Here is a 26,230-nt window from a genome sequence, read left to right as displayed (position 1 = left end):
TATTTTTAAAATGTAATTTTCTGCTTCTGCATGAATATGTCCTATGGGTATTTTTAACAGCTTAGTCTGAAAAATAAGTTTTTCAAAATATTTGTACTCTGCATTTATTTCCCACAAATGCTGTTTTAATCATTTATAATTTATAAAGTTATTTTATTTTAAACTACATTAGTACATATAAATCTTATAAAAGGTGCATATAAATTAAATGCATTATGAACACATTTACACATTTATATATTGTTTACAGTACTGTATTTAAGAATATTAAAGAATTTTCTAAAAGTCCCATTCATGAATATCTCAACTTGAAGATGGAGATTAAATGGCAATGTAGGTATCAGAATCTGTGGGAATTTTCCTCTGAAAATATTTAATTCTCCTTGAAAGAATTTGCCTTTGCAATTCTTAATATTATGCAAGTAAAAGAGTAACTATGTTTTGCCTAAAAATGTATCATAAAAATATTTTTGTAATAGCCAGAAGAATATTCCTATTTATTAATATTTTTATTGATTCAGTGCATTTTCTTCGGTTAGCTCATATACCTTAGCTAATGATTGTTAACAGCCACATGTCTATGCAGAGTAAAGGAGCCAGAGAGAGAAATCTACTTTCATGAAATTTGTTACAGAGTGGTGGATTAGATCAGGTTTATTGTTTCCTTGATGTATAGATGGGGCTACTGAAGTTGACTTTGCAGCCTCAAAAGTTTTCCTTCTGTGCATCAGCCCTGGTGGCCTAGTGGTTAAGTTCGACGTGCTCTGCTTCAGCGGCCTGGGTTCAGTTCCCAGGCATGGGCCTATGTCACTGTCTGTTAGCTGCCATACTCTGGCGGCAGCCCACATGAAAAAGGAAAAAAAGAGGAAGACTGACAACAGATGTTAGCTCAGGGAGAATCTTCCTTCGCAAAAAAAAAAATAATAATAATAAAAAAATAAAAAATTGACCCTCTGAGACCCAACCTTACTTCCCTGGGTCTCTCTCGAGTAGAAAAGATTCAAGAGAGTGTAAGTGAGGCATAGAGAAGATATTAAGTCCTTATCAGCTTGAAGCTTCATTTACCCCAAAGGTTTGTGCACTTAGATCTGCAAGAAGCTTCTGCCCAGAGGCTGACAGTGTGGGAGGGCATTCTTTCCTTTTCTTGATATACCCAGTAAAGGGACTTCCTTTCCTCCTTTTAAGTGTTGGGTAATGAAGAATGGTTAACTGAGCCCCGTTACCCTTAGATAGGAAGAACTGAAATAAGGTCCCTGTAAACCACTGGAATTTGTCCACAGGAGTCACTGTGCAACAGCCATATTGTATAGTGAAATCTTAGCCCATTGGAATTATTCAGTGGAAAGAATACACTAAGCCTGAGAGGAAAATTGTTTTGATTTTTAGATATTAGATATTTTGATATGTTTCAATGGTTCTTTAATTTTCATTCTCTATTAAGATATTCTCACAAAGTTAGCTTACCTCATTCTATTCAAGTTCTTCCTTCCCACTGATTTCTTTCCTTCTGTCTATGAGCATATCAAAATATCTTCTCCTAAAAGAAGAGCAAAAACCAAGCAAAGACATAGAGACCTTCCTTCAACTGCTCCTCCCCTTCAGGAATGGGCCTTGGATTTCTCCTTCATGTTACAGTGAGTTTTGTGAAGAACGGTTAGCCCTTCTTTCGTCTGCCCAGTCCTTCCTGAACCTATTACAGTTTACTTCTGGGCTCAACACTCCATGAAAGGATGCTCCTTGGGGTCATTGATTACTTCCCATTATCTGATTCCAAGGACCCATTTTAAATTCTCTTTGATTTCTCCCTGATATTTGTAACTGTCAATCACACTCTAGTCCTCAAATCTCTTTCCTCCTTTGGCTTTTTGGAAATAAAATTTATCACTGCAAATATAATCTTTTTGTCAGTAGACAATTCCCATAGGAATAAAGCATATTAGTTTGTATACACAGCTTTACCTCTTGTCATTTCTAACTCTTGCTTTTTACAAATTGTTAACCTCATTAAATAATTATTAATAAAATATATCCACAAATTTTGTCTGGTTTACCCCAGAAATGTATCCGGAACTGGTTTCCTGTCCCCATCCTAACGGCTCTGCCATGGCTTTGACCTATGCCTTCATCTTCTCTTGCTTAGTTGATTGGGGGATATCCCTCTTTAGCCTTTCCTCCTCAAAGTCCTTCCTTCTCATTAATTAAAATTCATAAAAAGATAAAGGCTGATTATGTCACTACCATGCTTAAAACATCCATGGAATACCTGCGGTGAACAGAAAACCATGCTGTGTTTATTATGGCGTCTAAGGCCATTCCCAGGTTAGATCTAAATCATCACCCATCATTCACTTCACAGGCAACACGTGCCCGCTTTCCACACCGCGGTTTGCCCCTCCAGGGGAGTGCACTTTGCTAAACTCTACCCAAGACTCACTAGAGTCTTTTAAAACTCTGTACCTTTTACATTTTTTTTTTTCTTCCCTGGGAAGTCATTTTGCCAGCTTCTTTGCTTACGAGGTAAACTCCATGATCATTCCATTAGATCTAGTTTACCTTAGTTCAAAGGAAGTTTTATGGGTGGCCTTCTATGTGCATGAGACTGAGAACATAAAGAATACATGATTTCTCTGCTCCCAAAGAGTTCATAGTCTGTAGGGAGTGTGAGCAGGGAGGATGTGAGAGCCACTGACAAATTGGAAGGATATTATGGGGCTATTCATTGACATAGGGAGTTACAGAGTAGCTACTGCTCTTGAAACATGTTCTCCATATTGATGATTCTTTGGATATTTATATACTTAGAGCAGGTAATTAAAGGTGGGAAACTATTTTCAGTGATGCCTTGTAGACTTGGGATATGATCCTTCTTCTAACACAACTAGCCATGCAGAAGAGTCAGAGGAGGCTTTTTAAAGGTGTAGGTGGACCCCAATATCTCCTCCACAGTGAAGCCTTTCCACACTCCCCCAGGAAGAATTCATCTTTTTTATCTCTCCCATCCCATAGGATTTTGTTCATATCTATCACGTTTGCTGGCTTTCATGAGTCTTATGTAATGTAGGTGTGCCATAAGTGTTGGCTGAATGCACGTATAATGAATTTGTTGTATAGGACTTAATATACTATGACGTTTTGTAATTTATCTGCTTTCTTGTTTGTAAAATTTTAAGTAGAACTGCATGTAAATACTACAGTGGATTAGAGACTTTGCCACAAATCTAGTTGATTCTAGACATAATATCTAACTTAGGCTGTTTTTGTCATCCATAAATTGAAGAGATTAGATTAGATGATTTTAAAGTTCTTTACAGGTCTAAAAATTTTTTTCTATTAACTTATAATAGATAAAAAACAATTGGAATATATTTATTTGATATATTTGAAGTGACAATATCACTTTTAAACTTCATCCACTTAAATTTGAAAATGTTTATTTATTTGCAATTAACTAGTAAGAACAAGAATACATAGATCAATCTGAGGTCCAAATATATTGGATTTGTTTAATATTTTAATTTCATTCTTAAACGATGAATGACTGGTCAAGGAGAAAGAACAGATGGTTTAAAGTCAGGTCCAGGTAACATAACTACATCATTCCAGGAGTAAGAAAGTGCTATTCATTTCAGTAAAATTAATTGACGTTAAGTGAGTTATTTGCTTTGGTTATTATCCAAGTCTTTCATTTTTATATGCAAATGAATTATTTCAACTGAGCAGCAATTATAGCCCAAAGGCTTAAATTACCTAGGAGACGTTAATTCAGTCATAGGTTGTGACATCCATGTAATACCAATTTATAAATGATCTTGCTCTCTTGAAAAAAACTTACTATTACTTCCAGTGATGTGAAGAGCACAGTATAGTCTTTATATATCTTTGTCTTTGTAGGAAAATATTAAGTATGACTATGTTAGAAGTGATATAACAACAAAATTTGTAGCAGAACTTAATGATAAAGAGATTTCATTGTAATACTTTAAAAATTGGCTAACCATAAAAAATAGTGCCAAATAAGTGGTGAAGAAATCGGAAAATGATAAATAAGGCTGAAAAGAAAATATTACTATCATAAAGTTAGGTCTTCTCAAACTATTCTTATTTTTCCATAAAAGAAGAATAATGTCTTACTTTTAATAGATAGGTACTTGCTACTTAGTGTTTCAAGACAGGGTTTTGATAATATATTTCACATTTTTTAAATTGGTACAAATGAAATGTGCAGCAAATTGAAAACGTGAATGTACTTTTTACTTAAGAAAGTCAAGGGAAGACTGATCATATTAAATGCTGTCTTTGAACATTTACAAAACGGAAATTTTAGAGAAAACTACAACTGGTAAAATCATAAATATATATCATATTATAGTTACAATATTTATAAAAACTATAAATATTTAACTCTAAGTAAAAATCACATGTTCATCAATTTGAAAGTGTTATTAAAATTAGATCAAACTAGGACGTCTCCTGAAGCACCTCAATGCACTGAATACTGCATTCTCGCTGCTCTTGGGGCTTTTGAATGAACTGAGCTAAAAATTGTTGACTGTTACTGTTAGAATCCCTGCTAGGCATTCACTGAACCCTTGTGCTTCAGTCTTTTGTTAACTCTGAAATAATTTTTCAAGGACTGATAATTATATTTAATTTTGTATTTCTGCCTGTGTAATGTAAATGCTAGCTTATAAGACAATCAAATTAGTGAATAAAAATTATTAGATGCTCAAATAATAAAGAAATTCACTGATATTAGTTTCTCTTTTCCACCTGTCTAGTTGCCTATGTTGTTTGGGGAAATATCCTCACAGCTTCACAAGTTTTATATCATCTTTATGTAGTATTTGTTGGTGCTGCACCACACACACATGTATAAGTAGTGGAATGTGTACACTCACAATCTAAATCATGCATACTAAAAAATTCTGCATGGAGTAAAAGTTGTAAATGGTGTACTTTAATGGAAAGTTAAGTCCACAAAATTCAAGCCTGAAACTTCAACATAAAAAAAGGGGACATTTTCTCATCAGTCAAATTCAATGTTAAAAGGTGATATACCTGTCACAAGAAATAAACTTGGAAATGACATTTTTGAGCATAATTTCTATTGTCATTTCAAAGTCCGCTTTTTAAAGCATCCATCTTGTTGAAAACAGTTGCCACTGCTGATAATAGCATAGAAGAAGTTCTATGGGAAGAAATTTAAACCTGTCTTCTAATAACAACAATAACAAAAAACCAAAAACGTCATTTCTGTTTTGTCTCTATAATCCATATAATTTAGAGAAATATTTATTCAGTCTTCCTACTACAATTATACAAAACAGTTAATAAACTTCTTGATCAGCAGAGCTTAGTGTTCTCAAGATTTATTCCCCAGGAAGTGAAAAGTTATAATTTCTTCAAGAAAAATTGGGACACCTTATTAAAACACTCACATCCATAACATGGAGCTGCATCATGGAAGATAGAAGGTGTTCTGGGGAAGTGAGATTGTCTATCCAATAGACAATAGACAAGGTGGCTTTTTTTGGCTTTACAATCTTTTAGAATCTAATAAGAGAGACTGCATTGTATGGCACCTTAGAGTAGTGTAGTAATGGAATAAAAGAGTAGAAGAGCTAATGAAAGGTATTTCAAAATAAAATTTAATAGAGATTAAGCAACATACATATTAATTTCTACTTCTCAGTATTTATCTATCTGAGAATCAGTCTAGTTTTTGAAACAATAAAAATTTAGAACATGATGGGAACTTTTTTATTGTATTCCCATTTTAAGTGCATATAGTTAAGAAATCATTTTTGTAATGCCAAGAAAGTGAAAATTACCTAATTTTTTGTTGTAAAGTATCAAAATTCATCCAAATGGTCATGAATCATTTGCTGGGAAAAATAATAATTGGTTGTGAAAATTACCACATTGGCATGCTATGGAAGTTGAGACATACTTGACCAGTCTTGCCTTTGCATCTTATTTTTCTCATCTGTTTCTCACTTGCCTAAACATGTTCATCATAAATTGTGAAAAGATTTACCCCATCTCTAGTCCATATGCATAGTCTACTGTCAAAATGTATAATAAGAGACTTGAGGATCTCAAACATTTTATTTACCACCAACATTGTCAATGATTGTTTAGAGTGAAGTATTTGCAGGGATTACTTCATGAAATTACACCTACTGCCTGTTCAGCTCTGCTCCCACTCCCTCCTCAGCCTGTCGTTAACACACACCTATCACTGTCCTTCTCTCATTCTTGGTGTTGTAAGTCATCATTGTACACAGAGTAATTGCCCTTCTGGGGCCAAACAAGGCACGTGAAGACTCTGGAAGGTTAATAATTTGGCACCAATTCAAACTAAGTTTCTTTCTTTTTTTTTTTTTCAGGAAGATTAGCCCCGAGCTAACATCTGCTGTCAGTTCTCTTTTTTGCTGAGGAAGATTGACCCTGAGCTAACATCTGTGTCCATCTTCCTCTAGTTTAAATGTGGGACACCTGCTACAGCATGGCTTGATAAATGGTGTGTAGGTCCACAGCTGGGATTAGAACTGGTGAACTCCGGGCCGCTGAAGCAGAGCTCACAAACTTAACCACTACACCACCGGGCTGGCCCCCAAACCAAGTTTTTTAATACATGAATTGAACATTTAATGACTTCTAATTTAATGGCTTCTCATAATAGTCTATCAACGTGGAGTTTCTCCCTCTCATTGCACAGCTTGCAATTTTTTCCTACTTGTCTACCAACAGCCCACTATTCCTCAGCTACTCCATTCCTGAAATTGACTCTGTGTCTTCCCTTTCAGATCTTCTTCCCCACTCTACATTCCCACCCTCTTCGCATTTATGCTAACTCCTTCCTGTGCTTACCACAACCTGGGCCATCATGCTCTTCTCTTCTTTCACCTGCTCCATGAAACCCACAATCCACTTTTACTGTAAATTAACTAATTCAGTGCTATGGACTGAATCATGTCTCCCCCACCCCCAAATTCACATGTTAAAAACCTAACTGCCAAGTGACTGTGTTTGGAGATATACCCTTTAAGGAGGTAATGAAGGTTAACGAGGCCATAATGGTGGGGCCCTAATCCAACAGGACTGGTGTCCTTATAAGAAGAGGAAGAGACACCAAGCATGAGCACACACAGAAGAAAGGCCATGCGAGGACACAGGGATAAAATAGCATCTGCAAGCCAGGAAGAGAGGTGCCACCAGAACCAACCCTGCCAGCACATTGGTCTTGGACTTCCAGCTTCCAGAGCTGTGGGAAAATAAATTTATGCAGTTTTCTTCAAGTCACCTGGCTTGTGGTATTCTGTTATGGCGGCTAGAGCAGGCTCATCCATCCAGATTACAGCTCACTTCACTGTCATTCGTCCACCTCTTTGCCTAAGTGAAACCTCACTTCTGAGAATACTTTCAGTTAGCAATACCTCCTTTTGCATTCCTTGAGCAGAAGTACTTTTACTTTCCTCCCTGCTGCCAAGTTCATACCACTGTTCTGAAGCTTTCCTCCTTTGAAGTAAAGTTTGTGTCTGTAGTTTAGGCATTTACACCTCTCCTTCTCATTGAAATTACCTGCAGAATTTCTGATCTCCCCCAATCTTTTTTGTTAACATGAGACTTTTTCACCTGGACTTCTTTTGGATGCTATTCTCTCCATCAACATCCACACTAACTCACAATTCTTGAATTTACCCGTTTGCTTAACCCTTTCCTTTCACTCTACCACATGTCACAGTGTTCTTGTAGTTGTCCAAAACTCTTGGCAAAGGAAGACTGTGGTGGCTTTAAAATATTTCTCTAATTCTTGACATTCCTCCCTTAAAGAGGTGGAGTTTAACTCCCCCCTTTTGAATGTGGGATGGACTTAGTGATTTGTTTCTAATAAATAGAATATGGAGAAAGTGATGGTGTATAAAGTAATTTCTGAGACTAGTTCATAAAAGGTACCACATTTTCTTCCTCATTCACTCTCTCTTGGATTCCTCACTCTGGAGAGGGCTGCTGACATGTTATGATGTTGTGGAGATGCTGAAGGAGCCCTATGAAGAGGTCAACATGGCAAGAAACTGAGGCTTTCTCCCAAAAGACAGGAATTGAGGTCTTCTGCCAACAGCCTGTGAGCATGTTACCTTGGAGGCAGATGGGCCAGCCCCTGTTGAATCTTCCGATGACCACAGCTGCTGACTACAATTTTGACTGCAGCCTCATGAGGGGCCTTGAGCCAGATCCACTCAGACCCACCCTGACCAATGTGAAACTGGGATAATTTATATTTGTTGTTTTAAGTTGCTAAATTTTGGGGTAATATTTACACAGCAATAGATAAGATGTCCAAATGAATGTCTAAAAGAATGGGAGCAAGGAGATTAATTAGAAGACTATGGCAATTGCTCAAAGGATGATTGTCACCTGGATTCCAGGGAGTTAGTGAATTAGACACTGAAGTGAGGAGGAAAAGGGAGGAGGCACCAAGATGACCTCTCAGCTTTGACTTGAGTAACAGTGTTCCATTTACTGAGATACAGAGGATGTGGGGAAGAACAGATTTGGGAGGAAAGAAAAAATCTAGTAAATCCATTTGACATCACATCCTGTGACAATGACAAGAAAGCACTTGGGTAAGAAAGAGTCTAGAGCTCAGGGAAGTCAGGCTGGAGGTATAAATTTGGAATCACAAGCAGATAGATGTAGGTTTTAATAATTGGACTATATCAGTTCACCTAGACAAAGAAAAGAATCTGGAGCCAACTCCTGTGTCACTCCAATGTTTGGAGATCAGGTGGAGGAGAGGACCTCCAACAAAGAAAACTGAGAAGTATTGACCAGAGAACTGGGAAGGAAATCAGAAGAACGTGGTCTCCTGGAAGTCGTTCAGTGAGAGTGTCTGAAAGGAGGGGACCTTTAGAGTTTCCTGCTTCTGAGAGTGTGAACATAAAAATATCCACTGGAATTGGCAACCGGCTTGCGACTGATGGCCTCTGCAAGAGCTAGCTGCTCTGACTGGAGAAATATGAATGGAAGGCAGACTGAAGGGGGATGATGCTGAGTTTTAAGCACTTTCTCTCTTTCACATTGAATGTACTATATTTTACTTCTATTTGAGGCATTTATTTCTTTATATTGTTCCCCTCAAATAGATTACAAGCTCCCCGTGCATGGGAACTTGTCTTGCTTTCTCCAGACTCTCCCAGCGGACAGCCTTCAACATAATAGTTTAACAAGAAATATTTATTGAGTTGAATTACAGACTCTTGCACAACCTCTAAAGATGTTGCAGAAAAGAGAAGAAACAAAACGGTAGGGGATTTTTTAAAAGTCCTGTGAAGGATTATAACCATTTGAGAAGAACTTTTAAGTATGAGGGTTCCTTCACTTGTCCTCATTCTTTTGAAAGTTTACCCTGTTTAAATCAATTGACAAAGCGTGTTGGATGTGCAATGACTATTAAAGTCCCTAGGTGGCTGATTTGCCCAGTATCCCTAAAGTTCATCCCTTACACAAACAAAATGAAACAAAAATGACAACGCAGAACAAAATAAAACAAAGCCTAGATAAAATTCTGAATGTTGCTAAATTGTTGAAGTTTTAAAAAGAAGAAATAAGTTGACAAAAAATAGACCATGAACAAAATCCCTAAAACACAGTTCACTTATCTTTTTCCCATTAACCAAGAGCTTGCAGCACATATTCACCCTTAAGAATGTACCCATTCACGTTGTTGGTGTCATTTTAGAGACTTTAGACTGCGTTGTTTAGGTTCTGCGTGTGGAAAAGAGACACAGGAGGTTTCCTTCTAAGTCAGCACTGTGCCAGCTCAAGAGAATGTTAAATGTAGTATTTTCTAGCTCTGTTAAATATTCAGAAGATTTCTTTCTGCTGTCTCTATGTCAAGGTCAACTCCTGGAAACCTTGCTCTGAAGCTCTGAAATGAGCTAAATAATCTATAACAACTACCACTTCTTTCTCTAGCTGGAGAGGAGAGACTTAAAAAGAAGTATATAGAGGAGGAGGAAGAACCCAGCTCATTCTTGTTCATTTGTGCAAATTTCAGAAGTTTTTAGATACTTGAGGCCCAAAGTGTATATTTGACTTTGTCCAAATAATGAACAAAATTGCTACTTAGCCTGATACCCTTTTGCTTAGTTATCTTTGCTTATGTAGAATCAGCATTTGGTTATTATGCCATTTATTCTATAAGGGCCTTAAAAAGTATTATTTATAAAAATCCATGAGACAAATCAGGAAGAAAGCTTAGGAATTTCATATTTCTGACTTTAATGCTTTTGCATTGTTGATGACCAAACTTTAGTGTGTGTGTTTGTTTGCAAGCATATTTGTGTACGAGATGCTATTTACAGGAGTATTTTATTTATTTTAAAATTTTTGTGTTTGGTAGAGTTGAAGATTCTTGTAAAAATCAAAAAAGATGCATTTAGAGAAACAATATATGCTACAGAGGGCTTTGACCCTAGTCTCTAAGTGTCAGTTTGCTTCTCTGTAAAAATGAGATAATAAAATCTACTGTGCAATATGTTTGCAGGATTAAATGAGATGAAAATTATTTTTTAGGATAGATATGCTCACTGAATTTACCCATTTTTATTACTATAGTTATTATTTTGAGAAGAGAAAATGTATATTTTATTTGTTACGGTTGCCACCTTTTGAACAGCAAAAGGAGCATGGCTCCTGGCATCTTAAAGCTATTGCTAGTTTTTCTGTTGTCACTTATTAACCCTACAGAACTGCTAGCAGTGCTTGGCTCTGAATCTCTTATTTTCATGATACCCTTTAGGACACCAGATACAAGGTTAGATTTTGGAAGAATTAGTTAAAAAGGATACAAAACAATCATACAGCTGCCATTGCTTGCTGATTGGTTATGAATAGAAAAAGTCTATGATTAGAAAATTTTGGTAATAGTAATCAGGAATATTTGGTATCAGCTTTCATCACTAAGCTCTTATCTTCACATTTTCAAAAATACAGTCTGGTGCTGTATTAACTGAATAGCTTTTTATATTTTCTAGAATTAGCCCATTTTGTTTATCCTTATAGCGGAGGCCCCTTCCCTTCCCACCCCCCCAATTTAAAATTTGCAATGATCTCTGTGGACAAAACCAACTGAAACTCTTGTGAATGCAGTAATTTGTGTGTGTGTTTACTTGTCGTTCTTACTTCTCAGCATCCAGTGGTTTGTTAATCCCTTGAAATGTGGATTGTCTCATTTCTTTACTAAAACTGCTTCATCAGTCGATGACCTAATTATCCCATCCAATAGGCCTCCCCCCACTTTTCTTTTCTTTGAACTCTGCAGAAACCGACCTTGTTAATCTCTCCTCCTTTAAACATTCTCTTTCCTTTTCATCTCTGACATTGCTCTGCTCTTGTCACTCAGACTGACAACCTGTTCCCTTATTGCTCTTAGTTTATACTTTTCTTCCTGGTCTATTATATTTGCTGTCTGCATAAGCCTTCTTAAAAATCCATTTGGAGGAAGTGGTTGGGTATAAATATATGTGTAAACCAAAACTGAGTTAAACCTTATGTTTGGTGTGGCCTTGGCCTCCGTTATTACTTCCTGTTAATATTTACTAAACACCAACTCAGCACCATTGACAGAAAATATGAATAAAAATTCCCACTGTCACAAGATTGTGTTCTACCAAAGGAACAGGAAATAAAATATTACAGAAATGAGGTAAGTGTTATATCAGAGATATGAATAGGAAACTAACAAGAAAGTGCTTAATTAATTTTGCCTCCAATTTCAGAGTTTTTTCAAACACCAAATGATTTCTGAGTTGAGTCTTGAATACTAAGTAGTTGCCAGTCATACAAAGAAAAGAGGTGTACTTCAGACAGAAAAACTGCATGTACAAAGGCACGAAGACTAGAGCGCCTGAGACATCATTGCAGCTAGTGATACTCACAGTAGAAAGGTATGCAAGATCCACATAAAGAAATTTCTTGAATGACATATTAAGAACATTGTATGTTATCCTGTAATTGGGAGCCATTAAACTATTTTAAGCAGATGAATGATGTAATTACATTTGTTCCCTTAAAGGGGTACTTATTCCTAGTAATCCAAGAAAAGCTAATTACAGGCAAATTAAAAGCTAAGCCACTGGGGCTGGCCCCGTGGCCGAGTGGTTAAGTTCGCGTGCTCCGCTGCAGGCGGTCCAGTATTTCATTGGTTTGAATCCTGGGCACAGTCATGGCACTGCTCATCAAACCACGCTGAGGCAGCGTCCCACATGCCACAACTAGAAGGACCCACAACGAAGAATATACAACTATGTACTGGGGGGCTTTGGGGAGAAAAAGGAAAAAATAAAATCCTAAAAAAAAAAAAAAAGCTAAGCCACTGGCACTGGGAATGGAGAGAGGGGAGAAAAATACTACAGGGTTCAGTGATGCAACAGATGAAGATTTTGGGGATGACAAAAAGTAGTAAAGTAGTCTAGGTACCAAGCCTATTAATTGGTATGTGATGGTTCAAAATAACAGAAATATATAATGGAATAGGAAGATCAGATTTGAATGACAAATTGGGTAAGGAGAATTGGAAGTTCCTTTTAAACCTTTAATAATAAAATGTACAATAGTCACTGTGATGGTTAATTTTATGTGTCAGCTTAACTGGGCTAAGGGATGTCCAGATAGCTGGTAAAACACTATTTCTGGATGTATCTGTGAGAGTGTTTCTGGAAGAGATTAGCATTTGAGTTGGTAGACTGAATAAAGAAGATCCCCTCACAAGTGTGGGTGGGCATCATCCAATCTGTTGAGGGCCCAAATAGAACAAAACGGTCTGGGAAGAGTGATTTCACTCTCTCTGCTTGAGCTGGGACATCCATCTTCTGCCCTCGAACATTGTTGCTCCTGGCAATGGGCTATCAGACTCAGACTGAGATTTATACCATTGGCTTCCCTGGTTCTTAGGCCTTCAAGCTTGGACTGGGACAACACCTCTGGCTTTCCTAAGCCTCCACCTAGCAAAAGGCAGATGATGGTACTTCTCAATCTCCATAATCGTGTGAGGGGGTCTTTCTATATGCCTCTTTATATCCTATTGGGTCTGTATCTCTGGAGAACCTGGACTAATAGAGTCATTATTCTGATTGTCTTCATGTTATTTGTTATTTAATTGAGACTGAAGAACTTTGTGGATTTGGGGAATTATGATTATGACTCACAAAGAAAACGTATAAGCTGAAGATTAACATTTGAGTTATCGCTGATACACTGAAAGCAGCTGGAATCATGGAAGCAGATGAAGTGATAAGATTTTAAGAGGTTCCAATATTTAAGCAGTAGATGCAGATATTTCTGATTATTCCAGATTTCTAAGAATACTGAGAATTCCCTAGGTTAGAGCTCACTTCTAATCATGATAGTTTTGAAATTATTAACATAATAAATACATACTTTTATTTATTTTGTAATCTAGCAAAGCAACTAATTGTACTGAAGATTGCCTTGGAGATCTTGTAATCTTCTACAGAGTCACTGGTGGGTCCTACCTACTAGTTATACGTAGAAGGGCTAGGAGACCCCTATTTTCCTGGATTAGGATATAACTTGAAAAATAACTTTTTAAAAAGAATAAAATTTCTAAAAGAGAAAAAATAAAGTGAGAAGAGTGGCGTTGTTTTCCATTTTTGCAAATCTCTTTGATGTTTGGCTTAATGAAAGATGGCTATATTCTCCTATCTCCCTGTGCCTCAGTTTGTTGTGATACCACACGTTATGTATCCTCTGGAAAACTCGCCTGTGAACTGGTGAGACAACAAGAATGAAAAAGGCAAAAAATAGTTTAATATTGTTACAAAACTAATTTTGATTTTATAGGCCCAAGAAAAGGTCTCAGGACCACTATGAGTCTCCAGGTCACGCTTTGATAGCTGTGGATCTAGTTAAATTGCTAAGCCAAGCAACATTAAGGTCGACCCTACTGGATTTCCAATTACATAGCAAATCAACCCCTCCTGATTTTAAATATGGCTTTTCTTTGTCTTGTAATGAAACTACAAGTTACACAGGGCCTTTTGTTTTGTGGATAGTAGAAAATTTGCCTCTGCCCTCTGGGAAGAATTTGCAACTATTTTCAAGAGAGTCCAAGACCTTCAAGCAACAGAGGAACTGAGACTCTAACATCCTTTATCCACATACCTTCTGGGGTAATATCCACTGAACAAAATGATCTTGAGGAAGAGGAAATGCAAAGCCCTAATTTAAAACGTGTTGGGGAAGGGCCAGCACGGTGTTTGTAAGCTAGTCACTTCTCTTCATCTCCCTCACTTTCAACTAAGTAAAACCAAGGATTCTTGGATAATTCATTTTGGAAAGTGATTGTTAGCCTCAAGAAAGATATCCTGGGACTCATGGTATATGGGCTTAAAAATGCGACCCCTAGGTAATCTTAGATCATGGTGGTGTAGGTTATATCATTCTAAAACAAATTAAATCATTTAAAAAAATACATTTAAAACAAGTTAATATATGTTAAAGATGGAAATTTTGGGAAGAAGATTTTCAATAATTGGAATTTAAATATTACAATTCATGTTTATTTTGTGAAATGACTATTTATAACCTATTATCATTCTTATGGCTGAAAAGTATAGAATTTTTCTTCAGTCTAATGCAACAACTATAGAAATTATTTTCATGAAATAAGTTAATTACACAAGCACTTTAAATTTCACCCAGTGACTTAGAGAAGTAAAATGATACTGTGTATTCATACTTGATGACTTTTAATTCTAGTTGCCTAACTTTGAACACCATAATTCTCTGTGCTAATGCTAATATTACTTATAGGGCTCCCTTGCCTGTATCCTGGAAAATTACACTTGTGTGTGAGTGAATAGGCCGTGACTGGAAACAAACTAAAATTTCAGTGAAATCAGTCTGTGACAGAGGACAAAAAATGTAGAGAAAATAGTGTATATTTATATTGGATAAAAGTATCAAAAAATTTGGTGAAAGATATTTATCAGGGGCCACATAAGCCTTAGTGGCCAAAAGTAACATTCGGGTATATTTGCTTCATTTGAGGAATCTAAATCTTATACTGCTTTATATCTATTCCTATACCCATCTTTATAATATACTCATGCCTATGTATAATCTATACATATGTAACACATATCTATCCATAGATATAAACACATTTCATATGTGATTATAGATATAAAACATATAACATATGTTATAAACATACACATGATTATAGACAGTTACCTGTAGTTTAATCTGCTTCACTTTCTTCCCTGACTTCTGAATTCAGTAATCATGTACGTATATGGTACTGAGGAAAGTTCAGCTCTCGTCAATCTAATTCAGTAATGTAAATGCAGTAAAGTTTGTGGAACTGCTTTTGAATGGTAAAACTTGGATGAAGAAAAGTTGATTTTCCCAGCCTCAGAAGGCGCTGAAGTAATTCTTAACTCTGCGTGGAACCAGCAGACTCTGGGCTCTAGCTGTCCCTGCTTGGCTGGCCCTTGAGGACAGACTTACTACTGAAAGAGACTTTTTCTCTCTCTAGAGTCCACAGTTCTGCACAGACTCTGCATATTATTGTGTCACAGCCAACTTGAATGTTTCGTTGGAGATCATTCCATATCAGTCCGTAGTGAGACACTTCATTCTCTGTAATGCTATATTATGGACATACCAGCAACTCATGAACATTCACATTTTTCTATTTTCTTTTTTTGTATAAAGAATGCTGCAGTGAATGTTCTTCTGAATCTATCCTTGGTTTTTGTATAAATATTTTACTAGAATAAATTTCTAAAACTGGAAATTTTGGGCCAGGAGGCCCTATGAGCTCTGATATTTCAATATTGGGAGTCCCTGCTCTTCTCATGTCTTTACTTCATTGTTTAAGAGAGAAAAGCAGAATAGGCATAATAGGAATGAAGCATTCCCATTTGGAAAACATATAATGTCCTTGGAATACAAACTAAAAATAGATGCATTTCATGTGGCATTGTAAAAATGAAATTCCTTAGCATATATTTTAGGTAGCTTGTCTTAAAATCTCCCCTGATGTTAATTTCTAAGTATTAAATTATCTCATTAACTTTAATTAAAAAAATAGAGGTGAGTTTAGTTTTTCTTGAAGTTCTTCCCCCTTTAAGGTTTGCAATATAGGCCGAGATCCTTTAAAATATTCTATTTTGCGGCCAATAGAATTTTTACATAGCAAATAAACATACTTTTAAAATTTGTTCCTTTACTAATTTCACAAGTACTGAGCACTTACTTCCTGCTTTCGGTCAGTCCCTGTTCTTTAATATCTGAGGGTAGATAAGTCTACCCCCAGATAGATTAGTTAAAGTCCCTCTCTTTGAACAATTTGTGGACATGTGGCATTAGTAACAAAACTGTGTGAAAACTGCTACAGTATCAGTGATCCTGAGCTAGGGGCGCGCAGAGAAGTGTCACTTAATCAGTCTGTTCCTCATTGTGTTTTGAAAGTTCTGTCACTTTTGCGTTAGTTATCGAGTTCAGTTATATTTATTTTAATGCTAACAGGAAAGACAAAATGAGGAAACATAAAAATATACCACATTCCCTCCCCTTTCTCTCTGCCTATTATACATACCTGGATATCTACTTGAATGTTTATATTGAGGTAGATTGACATAATACCTTCCATTGCAGAACCTGGACTCTGAGGACTTCCTTCCCATGGTTGCTAGTCCAAGAAAAAAAAATATATTGCCACTCTATACAGCTAAGCATGGATACTGGGCTCATAGAGAAGAGGTGGCTACTCATTGGACCTACAAGCCAATATTTTAGCAGGATTTTTCCATTTGAAAATGCCTGGAATGATACATCAGTTCTTTGGATTCAGCCAACATGACACACCTTGTCTGGAAAGAGTTCTAACATTTTAATTATTTAAAATGACACTTTATTTTCATTTAATGTCTGTGGGACATTTTGGTCTTATCACAGGGGAAAAGGAAGAGGGAGTTAGCTATGTGATTCTCTTCCCCAGCTCCCTTCTAAGACACAAACTCCATTAACAGAATGAATGAAGCTACTATTGGCAATGTTTGGACCAATGGACCGGTTCAATTTGCTTCTGCTGTAAATTGGGCTTTTTTGCTTCAATATTCATAATTTATTATTTCATTTCTATTGTTTCCTTGTTTTTCTCATCATCTTTATTCCCACTTCAATGTGGTCTACCTTATTATTTTGTTCATTTATTCATTCTTTTTTTAATTTTTCCATCTGTTTATCCACCCAGGCACACTAAATGCTAACTACTGTGCCAGAAGCAGAAGACACAAAAAGGAAAATGACATCATTCTAGTCCTTAAAGAGTTCCCAGTTCAGTGAAGGAGAAAGACAAATAAGTAAAACCTTCCTTTTTCCTCCTTACTTTCCTTTTAAATTCCTTTTTCTTAAATATTATTCCATCTATCCTTATATTTATCCATTTCAGCTCAACTCAGTGAGTCAGAAACAAAGGAAGACACTTTCTATATCCAAAGCTCTTAGAATTAAGTTCAGATAAGTACACAAATTCCTTGCTAGTGCAATCCAGCTGTTGCCTCTGGATAATTCCAGGTCTTCGAGCCTTCTGGGGTCACTCTTTCATTAGATACTCCAACTAAGCTCCTAATACACTGAGCTCCTATTCTTCATTCCATGGGAAGCGCTGTCTCTCTCAACATCTCCAAGGACTTCCACTGGGGCTAAATTTCTCCTGATTACCTTTTACTTTTATGCGCTACTCTCCTATGTTTTTGAAACTCCCTGTGTGTCTTGCCTCTCGTGGTTGACTGCTCCTCCCTTGTCCCTCCATGGCCCGGTACCTCACTACTCAAAGCACCGTCAACACCAAACTGTTTTGTACGACAGCCTTTTGCTGAAAGCATAACAGAGCAAGCATCGTCTTAAAACTTCATATTCTCCACTGGTTTCCCAAAATTCTGCTGCTGTACCTCTGGAGGGATTTCTTGCTTGTCTGTCCTCACATAATGGGCCTTTGCTCCTTCTCCTTAGAAACCTTTCCCATTTCCTTCTCTTCAGAATTCAACTTCCTTCCAGCTTACTCACTCTCAAGCTGACAGAGGCCAACTTCCAAGTACCTACCATGTTTTTATGAAGAAGACCTTGATTCTCTGTTACAGTCCTCTCATTCTAGACCCTACCTGGTGTCCTTAGCTTTTACAAATAAAAAATTGCCTATTTAGCTGGGTTTTTTTTTTTAAGCAAATAATCACCTACTTCTGAGATGAATGTTGTCTCCAGGATGCCAAAGTTTGTTTCCTTGTTTAACACTATTTTTATTTTTTATATTATGTTATTATCACACTCCAGCAGATTTAAAAAGTACTTAAGAGCTAAAGATATACTAAGTTATACAAATTACGATGAAGAATAATACAAATACAAAATTGTGATGTGTTTCTTTAAATAATGCTAATAAAAATATTGATAAATACAAGTTCCAAATGACTTATAAAAACAGGCGACAACTTTTGGTTTCTAAACTTTGTGTTTTAGAATTGTACATATTTAAAGGCTGCTCAGTTGCTTTGTTTGCTCACAGGTATTTGTGTAGATGCCAGAATTATGTCACAACAGACACAGACAAAAGCACAAATACCCCATTACTTGGGAGGTAGTGAAATATTCTTCTTAATGTTGAAGAAGATTCTTTTAAGAATCTACAAATGCTTGTAATTTAAAAACTGCTTCAATCCATTTCTGTTGAATTGTCAACCTTGTACTGGAGTAGTGCTTTTCAAACTTTAGCGTGCGCAGCAACCACCCAGGAAGATAAGAAGTGCAGATTCCTCTCCCTGCACAAGAGAATCTGTGTCTGATGTCTGATGTGGGGAAAGCAATTCCCATTTGTATAGGCTCCCCGCGTACAGGCTAATGAATGTGATCTTTAGACCACACTCCTTTTCTAGGAATATAGGTGGGTAATTTAAATGGTTTCCAAGTACAAGAAGATTCACGTTACTTCAATTCCAACCACTAAGTGTGGTATCTTAGGACTCTGTTGACCTTTTCTGACAACATAATAGCTCGTTTAATGAACATAAACATCAGGTTCTAAAGTTCCTATGGAGGTAATAATTATATTTTTAAGAAATATACTTAAATAAATATAATAATGATTTCTAATATTTGCATAGTGCTTTAAATTAAAAACCACTTTAATATATATCTTTTATTTTCACTTCACCTCAAACAGTGGGGCTGGTACAATAATTTAAGATGAGTAAATTCTATAGGTCTCCCAACTCGTCAACAACTCCGAAGGAGTGCCACCAGCAATCAAACTGCTCTCACGTCACGTTACAGCCTCATTTTAAAACCCAGGTAATATTTTTGATTAACTTATGGTTCTTCAGAGAAAGAGGTTAACCTTTAAAAAGTCAGGGTCTCTGTGCTAGGTTGGGATTTATTCATCACAGTTTGTGAAAAAGATTTGGAAAACCTGCTGTTCCTGTGGTGCTACAATCAAGGCATCCTTGAGGAAGTGAGACTGAAAGGCCCAGACATGGTCACCGCGTCCTGCTGTGTGAGGCACCAGCCTCTGCTTTCCGTCAGGGTAACCTTCCCTCACACTCTGAACTATAGTCTATTGACATTTTATCAGAGGTTTCTGTGACCCATGAGTTTAAATAAATCCCTTTTTTGATCCTTTCAAAGCATCTTTTTTTTCCTTCATTGAATTTATCACAGTTATAATTACATAATTTTCCTGCAGTTAATTATTTAATGTCTGTATCCCTGGTAGAATGTGGGCTCCTTTCTCAAAGTCAGGAGCTGTGTTTTGTTAACTGCTGTTAAATTAAGACCCCAGCTCTGTGGCCTGGCATAGAAAGGCAAGTATACACATTTGTTGAATGACGGAAGGAAGGGTTGGAAAATGTCTGACTGGAATAGGTCCCAGTGTGTTTTATTATCAAGCATCAAAGTACACTAGAAAACTGTCTTTGTTGCATGGAGGTGGTCAGGCAAGCTAGGGCTAGTTTTGAAACAGCCATGTTGAGAAGTTCCACTCAATTCACTACATGAATGTAGATGGAGAGTTCAAGACTGACAAGGTAGCTGAAAATATGTTGGCTAAGGAATACTAGAAGCATAAGATGAAACTGCAGTTTAACTGCCTTATGTTCTCTAACTGCCTGGTAGATAGAATTTGTGCTCTAAAACTCTTGACAGCCTCAAATTCTGGAGACTAGGTGGGGATGGTAGAGAGTGTGGGGAGTGGTTGAGGGGAGTTAATAAGTACACACTGGCAGGGCTTTAACAACAAAGGAAGATTTCAGGGGAAATCAGAAACAAACGTGACTCTTAAGTCTACAGATAAAATTATGATTAGATTAAGAAGTAATGTATAAATTAAAGATAACTGATTCTTCCTCCAAAAGATGTTGCCTATTAAAGGGTCTATATGGTCTTAGTGATACTGTTACAACAACTAGTTGCTTTAAAAAGAATTGTATATTTATTTGTATGAATGGAAAGCTGAGTGAAAAAACATCCTAATATCTTTCAACATGTCTGAGAAAACTAATGGTCTACTTACAATACCAAAACAAAGGGAAATTGCAAGATGTGCATGGGTAAGTAAGTCAAAGCCCTGAGAATGAGATGCCTTCTAATTCTATATGAATAATGTACTAACTGGCCCACTGCATAGAAACAGTTCCATAGTTTGGGGTGGTTCTTTAAGGCAGATGGTCACAGTTCTAAGATTTTTTTAGTCCTCTTGTATATCCCTTATAAATTGGTGGGTTGAAACTCAACTAACTTAAAAAGGAGGTGGTCTCAATCTTTTCTTGAAACCTGGGTCTTCTCAATGGCTTGGCTGAGGAATAGAAAATGGAGGACAGCTTTGAGTTTTGTCATACCCTATTATTTCTGAATAAGGGCCTCACTCCACTTGACTGATGAAATTCTACTCCTGAATAATTCATTTGTTTAGACATTCAAAGAACAGTCTATTGGTGCTCAATAAGCATGCTAAATCTGACAGCATTATCAGAGGGCAGTGGGAATCTGCCAACTTCTTTGAATGCCTCTAGAACTGGCTATGACAGTGCCATTCACTCAAACAGTTGGGTTTCAAGTTTTCAGACGTTCAATATTAAGAAGTATGTGAACTCAACATAAAGAAATGTTTTCAACGTATTTGTATTTTACATTTGAGAGTCTGGTAGTTAAGGGAACAGAGTCTGGGGCTAAACTTGTCTGGTTAGTGTCTCTGGTCCATCGTTTTGAATCTATGACTTTGGAAAAGTGACTTAAACTCTATCTGCCTAATAATCTGGAACGGTAAAGTGGGGTAGTAGTAGTGTGGTTATGAAGATCACTCTGAGTTAATTATGTTAATTGCCTTTAAGAGTGTTTGGTGCTAGTAAGAACTATATGTAATTGAGAGTTTTTATTATTCAGTATTAGTAAGTGTATGTATTCATATATTATTGACTGAAGAAATGAAAAAGAGTTGAATTAAAAAAAACCCCTACAACTTTATAACACGTTATTCTGGTGTTTGGAGTTCTTTTTCAGGAGAGGAAGAAATTGTCTTTTAATTTGTTCCGTAAGTGTTTCTCTCTCTTCGGTCTTGTTGCCTCTCTACCTCTTTAGATTTGCTCTTTTGGACAAGACGCCCCCTTAAGTTGATACAATTTAAATGGAAACATGTCTCAAAGATTTTTTCTTTTGTATTCATACCTCATGACAACCTGAACATTATATTTATAAATGGAAACCTACAGTTAAATTTGAGTGGCTTCTGAATTTCTAGCCAGTGTGGACTGCGCCTTATATTTATGGGTGTAAAACTTGATCTAATACATGAAGATTTCTAGGATTGTAACAGTATCTGCAGCCATTGTTTAAATTTTATTATTTTTTTCAGTCTTTTGCCCTTTAACATTCTTTTGGAGTGATTTTTCTGCTCTCTTCACAGGTATATTTTCTTACAAAGAGTCAAGAAATTATTTTCCAATGTAAAGCAAAACTTGTTTTCTATATAAGATGAAAGCTAAACTTGAAACACATTACATGTGCAACTCTAATTAACGCTACCTACACATCTCGTCTTTCACTTGAGTGATATCCTAAGTGAAATCTTTAAATATGGTTTTATTCTTTTTCATCCACAGGGATCGATGCTTGTAGATTTGGATCAAAGTATACTGTGGTTCAGATCACTCTCTCTGTTTCTTTTTTTATTTTTTTCCTGCAGTTTATTGCTTTTGCTTCCTTATTCTTCATCCTGGTTTCAATCACAACCTTTTGCCTGGAGACACATGAAGCTTTCAATATTGTTAAAAACAAGACAGAACCAGTCATCAACGGCACAAGTGTTGTTCTACAGTATGAAATCGAAACGGATCCTGCCTTGACATATGTAGAAGGAGTGTGTGTGGTGTGGTTTACTTTTGAATTTTTAGTCCGTATTGTTTTTTCCCCCAATAAACTTGAATTCATCAAAAATCTCTTGAATATCATTGACTTTGTGGCCATCCTACCTTTCTACTTGGAGGTGGGACTCAGTGGGCTCTCATCCAAAGCTGCTAAAGACGTACTTGGCTTCCTCAGGGTGGTAAGGTTTGTGAGGATCCTGAGAATCTTCAAGCTCACCCGCCATTTTGTAGGTCTGAGGGTGCTTGGACATACTCTTCGAGCTAGTACTAATGAATTTTTGCTGCTGATAATCTTCCTGGCTCTGGGAGTTTTGATATTTGCTACTATGATCTACTATGCCGAGAGGGTAGGAGCTCAACCCAACGACCCTTCAGCTAGTGAGCACACGCAGTTCAAAAACATTCCTATTGGGTTCTGGTGGGCTGTGGTGACCATGACCACCTTGGGCTATGGGGACATGTACCCCCAGACATGGTCAGGGATGCTGGTGGGAGCCCTGTGTGCTCTGGCTGGAGTGTTGACAATAGCCATGCCGGTGCCTGTCATTGTCAACAATTTTGGAATGTACTACTCCTTGGCAATGGCAAAGCAGAAACTTCCAAGAAAAAGAAAGAAGCACATTCCTCCTGTCCCTCAGGCAAGCTCACCTACTTTTTGCAAGACAGAAGTAAACATGGCCTGCAATAGCACACAGGGTGACATGTGTCTGGGCAAAGACAATCGGCTTCTGGAACATAACAGATCAGGTAAGGCACAACTTCAATTGCATGCTGTTAAATTCTTTATAGACCAGTATGTCCCTTAGGTAGAAGGCAACTGTTTTCATTTTCTTCAAAAGTTCATGAGTTTTCAGTTCTCCCCCCTCACAGAATATGTTTGTGTCAGGCTTGTAGACAGCTAGACTGTAGTTTTTCTAAATGAATTCCAAGTAGAAGTCTACATAGCTGGTCTATAGAGTTTTCCTGCTTTAGTGGGAATGCCCTTTGCTGATGGTGCCAATATTTTCTTTTGCCTATTTGTTGCTTTTGTGCCAATGTTTCTTTGTTTCCCTGCATGATGTGATGGTATGATATTGGACATTTTTCGTTCTTCATCCTCAAAATGTTGATCTTCATATCATTTGGCTTGGTGTGTTTGTCTCAGTTTTATCTCTGCCACATGGGGCAGTGTGTCTCAACCTAAGTCTCAAGAAGCAGTTATTTAAGAAGAATGGATGTTTATGTTTCAAAGGCCTAAACACCAAAGAGGTGATGTGGAAAATAGCCCTTTTGATAACAAAAGTCTTCCCTAGTAATATTCTGGAGGATTGATTAAATTTTCATTATTCTTAAATTAGATAGGGCATTCAATATAATTCCTTTGGATTGGGCAAGGCGCTATGTAATATAATCAACTCACCATCATTCTGGGGATAGATGATATGCTTTGGCTAATCAATAGCAAGGTTGAATTTCTCTGTAGATTTCCATTTTATGCACTATGCGTGGGGCTCTCTTCCCTCCCAGAAGTGAAATTTGGGTGACTTACTGCTTGAGACTAGCTGAATCCCTGCTCCTGTTCGTTGCTGTAGATAACCTAGAGTAGATTGACTATAAATTGATATTCACTTTGCTGAAGTGATAGTCAGTAGTGTCATCTCTAGTCTGTTATGTCTGGTACACATGAAATATTTTGTAGATTAAACAATTAGCTTCTAGCCCACCATGAAAATTTAGGATATATGCATTCCCTGTAATTTAGATATATTTGATCTTTTTCTTGTAGAAAAGTGACTTATGATAATCCCATGTAAATAATTTTGCATAATTTAGAAATAACACCAAGTAAACAAAACAAGCAAACAAACAAACACGAAAGACATTTTCATAGGTTTCCTCCTTAAATTACATAATATTTTACAGAGTGAGTGGAAAAAAATTTGTGGCTGAACATGAACTGCTTTTTAAAGATTTTATTCACAATCCTTATGTTCAGTTAGTAGGTTGTTCTGCAAATTCTGTCAATGTATGTCTGAAACCCTTTATGCCAAGAATGTCTTTATGAAATGTGTTTAGCTGGTGTTGCTGGACTCTTCAGGCTGTTCTCAGAGTACCTGTGCAGAGCCCATATGAAGGGCACAGAAAAGGAGGACACACTCTCAGCCTAGGCAAAGATTGTGAAAACAAGCTAGTATCGAGGCGGGTAGGATGTGGACGTCTGTGGCAAGTGTAAAGTAACCAGTTGGTTCAAGGGCATTTGGAGAAGTTGATCTTTTTCCATTGTTATGCTCAAAAATATTTTTGTCACTTCAAAATGGAGAAGGAGGACACAAAGTTTGTGAGCTTTGGGATTATTTTATTAATTATTCTATTAATTTATAAATTTTATTTTAATAAAATTTATTTTATTAATTTGGGAAAAATTACTTTCAGCAAACAATAAAAGCGTGTCTTTTAAAGAACTGCAATGACAAGTATTTACTTAGGAGTTTCTCCTTAAATAGGCTCCACTTTTAAAGATTCCTATTCACAGCAACTAGATAGCATGTCAAAAATTGTAAGACACTAATTTGTGTGCTACTTCATTATCATGCTTATTTTGAATTCATATTGGTTTTGTGAAAGTCGATTTCCTATTAGATAGAATCCAAAATGGAATTAAAATTTCCTAAAGAACATTTCTCCCCTTTTTAATACATTTCCATTTTGCTCCATGTAAATTTCTGGAATGAGTGATGAAAATTCTTCTTCTTCTCATGACGTGATTATTGTGTTTTGTATATGGAGTGACTGTATTATGGACATTCGGTGTAAACTCTCTGTCCTGTCTCATTTCCTCGTCCATCACTGTCTGTCAATGGGCATGGTGCTGTGACCAGTGTTATCAGGTGACGACAGTACAGGAAGTGAGCCGCCGTTATCACCCCCAGAAAGGCTCCCAATGAGACGCTCTAGTACCAGAGACAAAAACAGAAGAGGGGAAACATGTTTCCTACTGGCGACAGGTGATTACACGTGTGCTTCTGATGGAGGGATCAGGCAAGGTAGGCATGCATTTAATCAGATCCTAACAGGTGACTTAGCTCAAATTAAGTGTTGCAAGTACATGGAGTGATGTAAAATACTCTTCCATCAATTTCTAAGAAAGACTGCACGTAGGGCTCCTCTCTCCTCATCACATCTTCTCTCATTATAAACATTTAAAAATACATATCATAACAGCCTACTTGATTGTCGGAAAGGCATTTCACTCTTCTCCCTTTTTTTAGTTTTTTGTTTTCCCATTTGTCTATGGGCAGGACTGTAATGGAGTATTTAAAAATTAGGTCACTCTTCTAATTATTTTAATGTAATGTATTCAGCCGTCTTTAAAAGTTATCTTTTTTCCTACAAAGAGTAAAACTCACTATTGACTCTATGTGTATATTTGATAAGCAATTGATGATTATAAAACAATAATAAGCCTTTTTCAAAGTAAAGCATTGAACATACTCTATTTAAGTCTCTTATCCAGTATTTGGGCAATTTCCCCCAGTGGTTTATCTGAATGTCAGAAGGTTTACAAGGGTCCAAGATCCTCCACTGTAAAGAATGGTATATCCAATCACTGAAAGGCCACTTATGTGCTTACAAAACGTACTTACGGAATTTCCCTTCCAGGCAATAATAATAATTTTAAGTTGATCACTATTTTTCAATCTACACTAAACAGTGCCTGGCACATAGAAGATAATCAAAAATATTTGTTGAATGAATAAATGTTACTGAGTAGGCATCTTGGTTAAGGAAAATAACAGAACACT

At 36.7% G+C, this 26,230-nt stretch overlaps 1 protein-coding gene across 9 annotated transcripts in view; it reads left to right on the top strand.

Moving 5' to 3' along the window:
• KCNC2 (potassium voltage-gated channel subfamily C member 2) overlaps positions 1-26,230 on the top strand; it is a 191,477-nt gene that overhangs the window by 157,918 nt on the left and 7,329 nt on the right. For 5 of the 9 annotated variants that reach the window (XM_070254469.1, XM_023631660.2, XM_023631662.2 and 2 more), the window contains exons 3-4: positions 22,268-23,195; positions 25,307-25,471. In XM_070254469.1, the coding sequence (XP_070110570.1) occupies positions 22,268-23,195; positions 25,307-25,471 (1,093 nt within the window). Of the gene's footprint in view, positions 1-22,267; positions 23,196-23,592; positions 23,908-25,306; positions 25,472-26,230 lie in introns of those variants that run through there. The other 4 variants (XM_070254470.1, XM_070254473.1, XM_070254471.1 and 1 more) reach the window with 3 other exon arrangements.

Source organism: Equus caballus, chromosome 28 (genome assembly GCF_041296265.1).
Source record: "Equus caballus isolate H_3958 breed thoroughbred chromosome 28, TB-T2T, whole genome shotgun sequence".
Classification (NCBI taxonomy): domain Eukaryota; kingdom Metazoa; phylum Chordata; class Mammalia; order Perissodactyla; family Equidae; genus Equus; species Equus caballus.
This window is presented reverse-complemented; position numbering and strand designations above follow the sequence as displayed.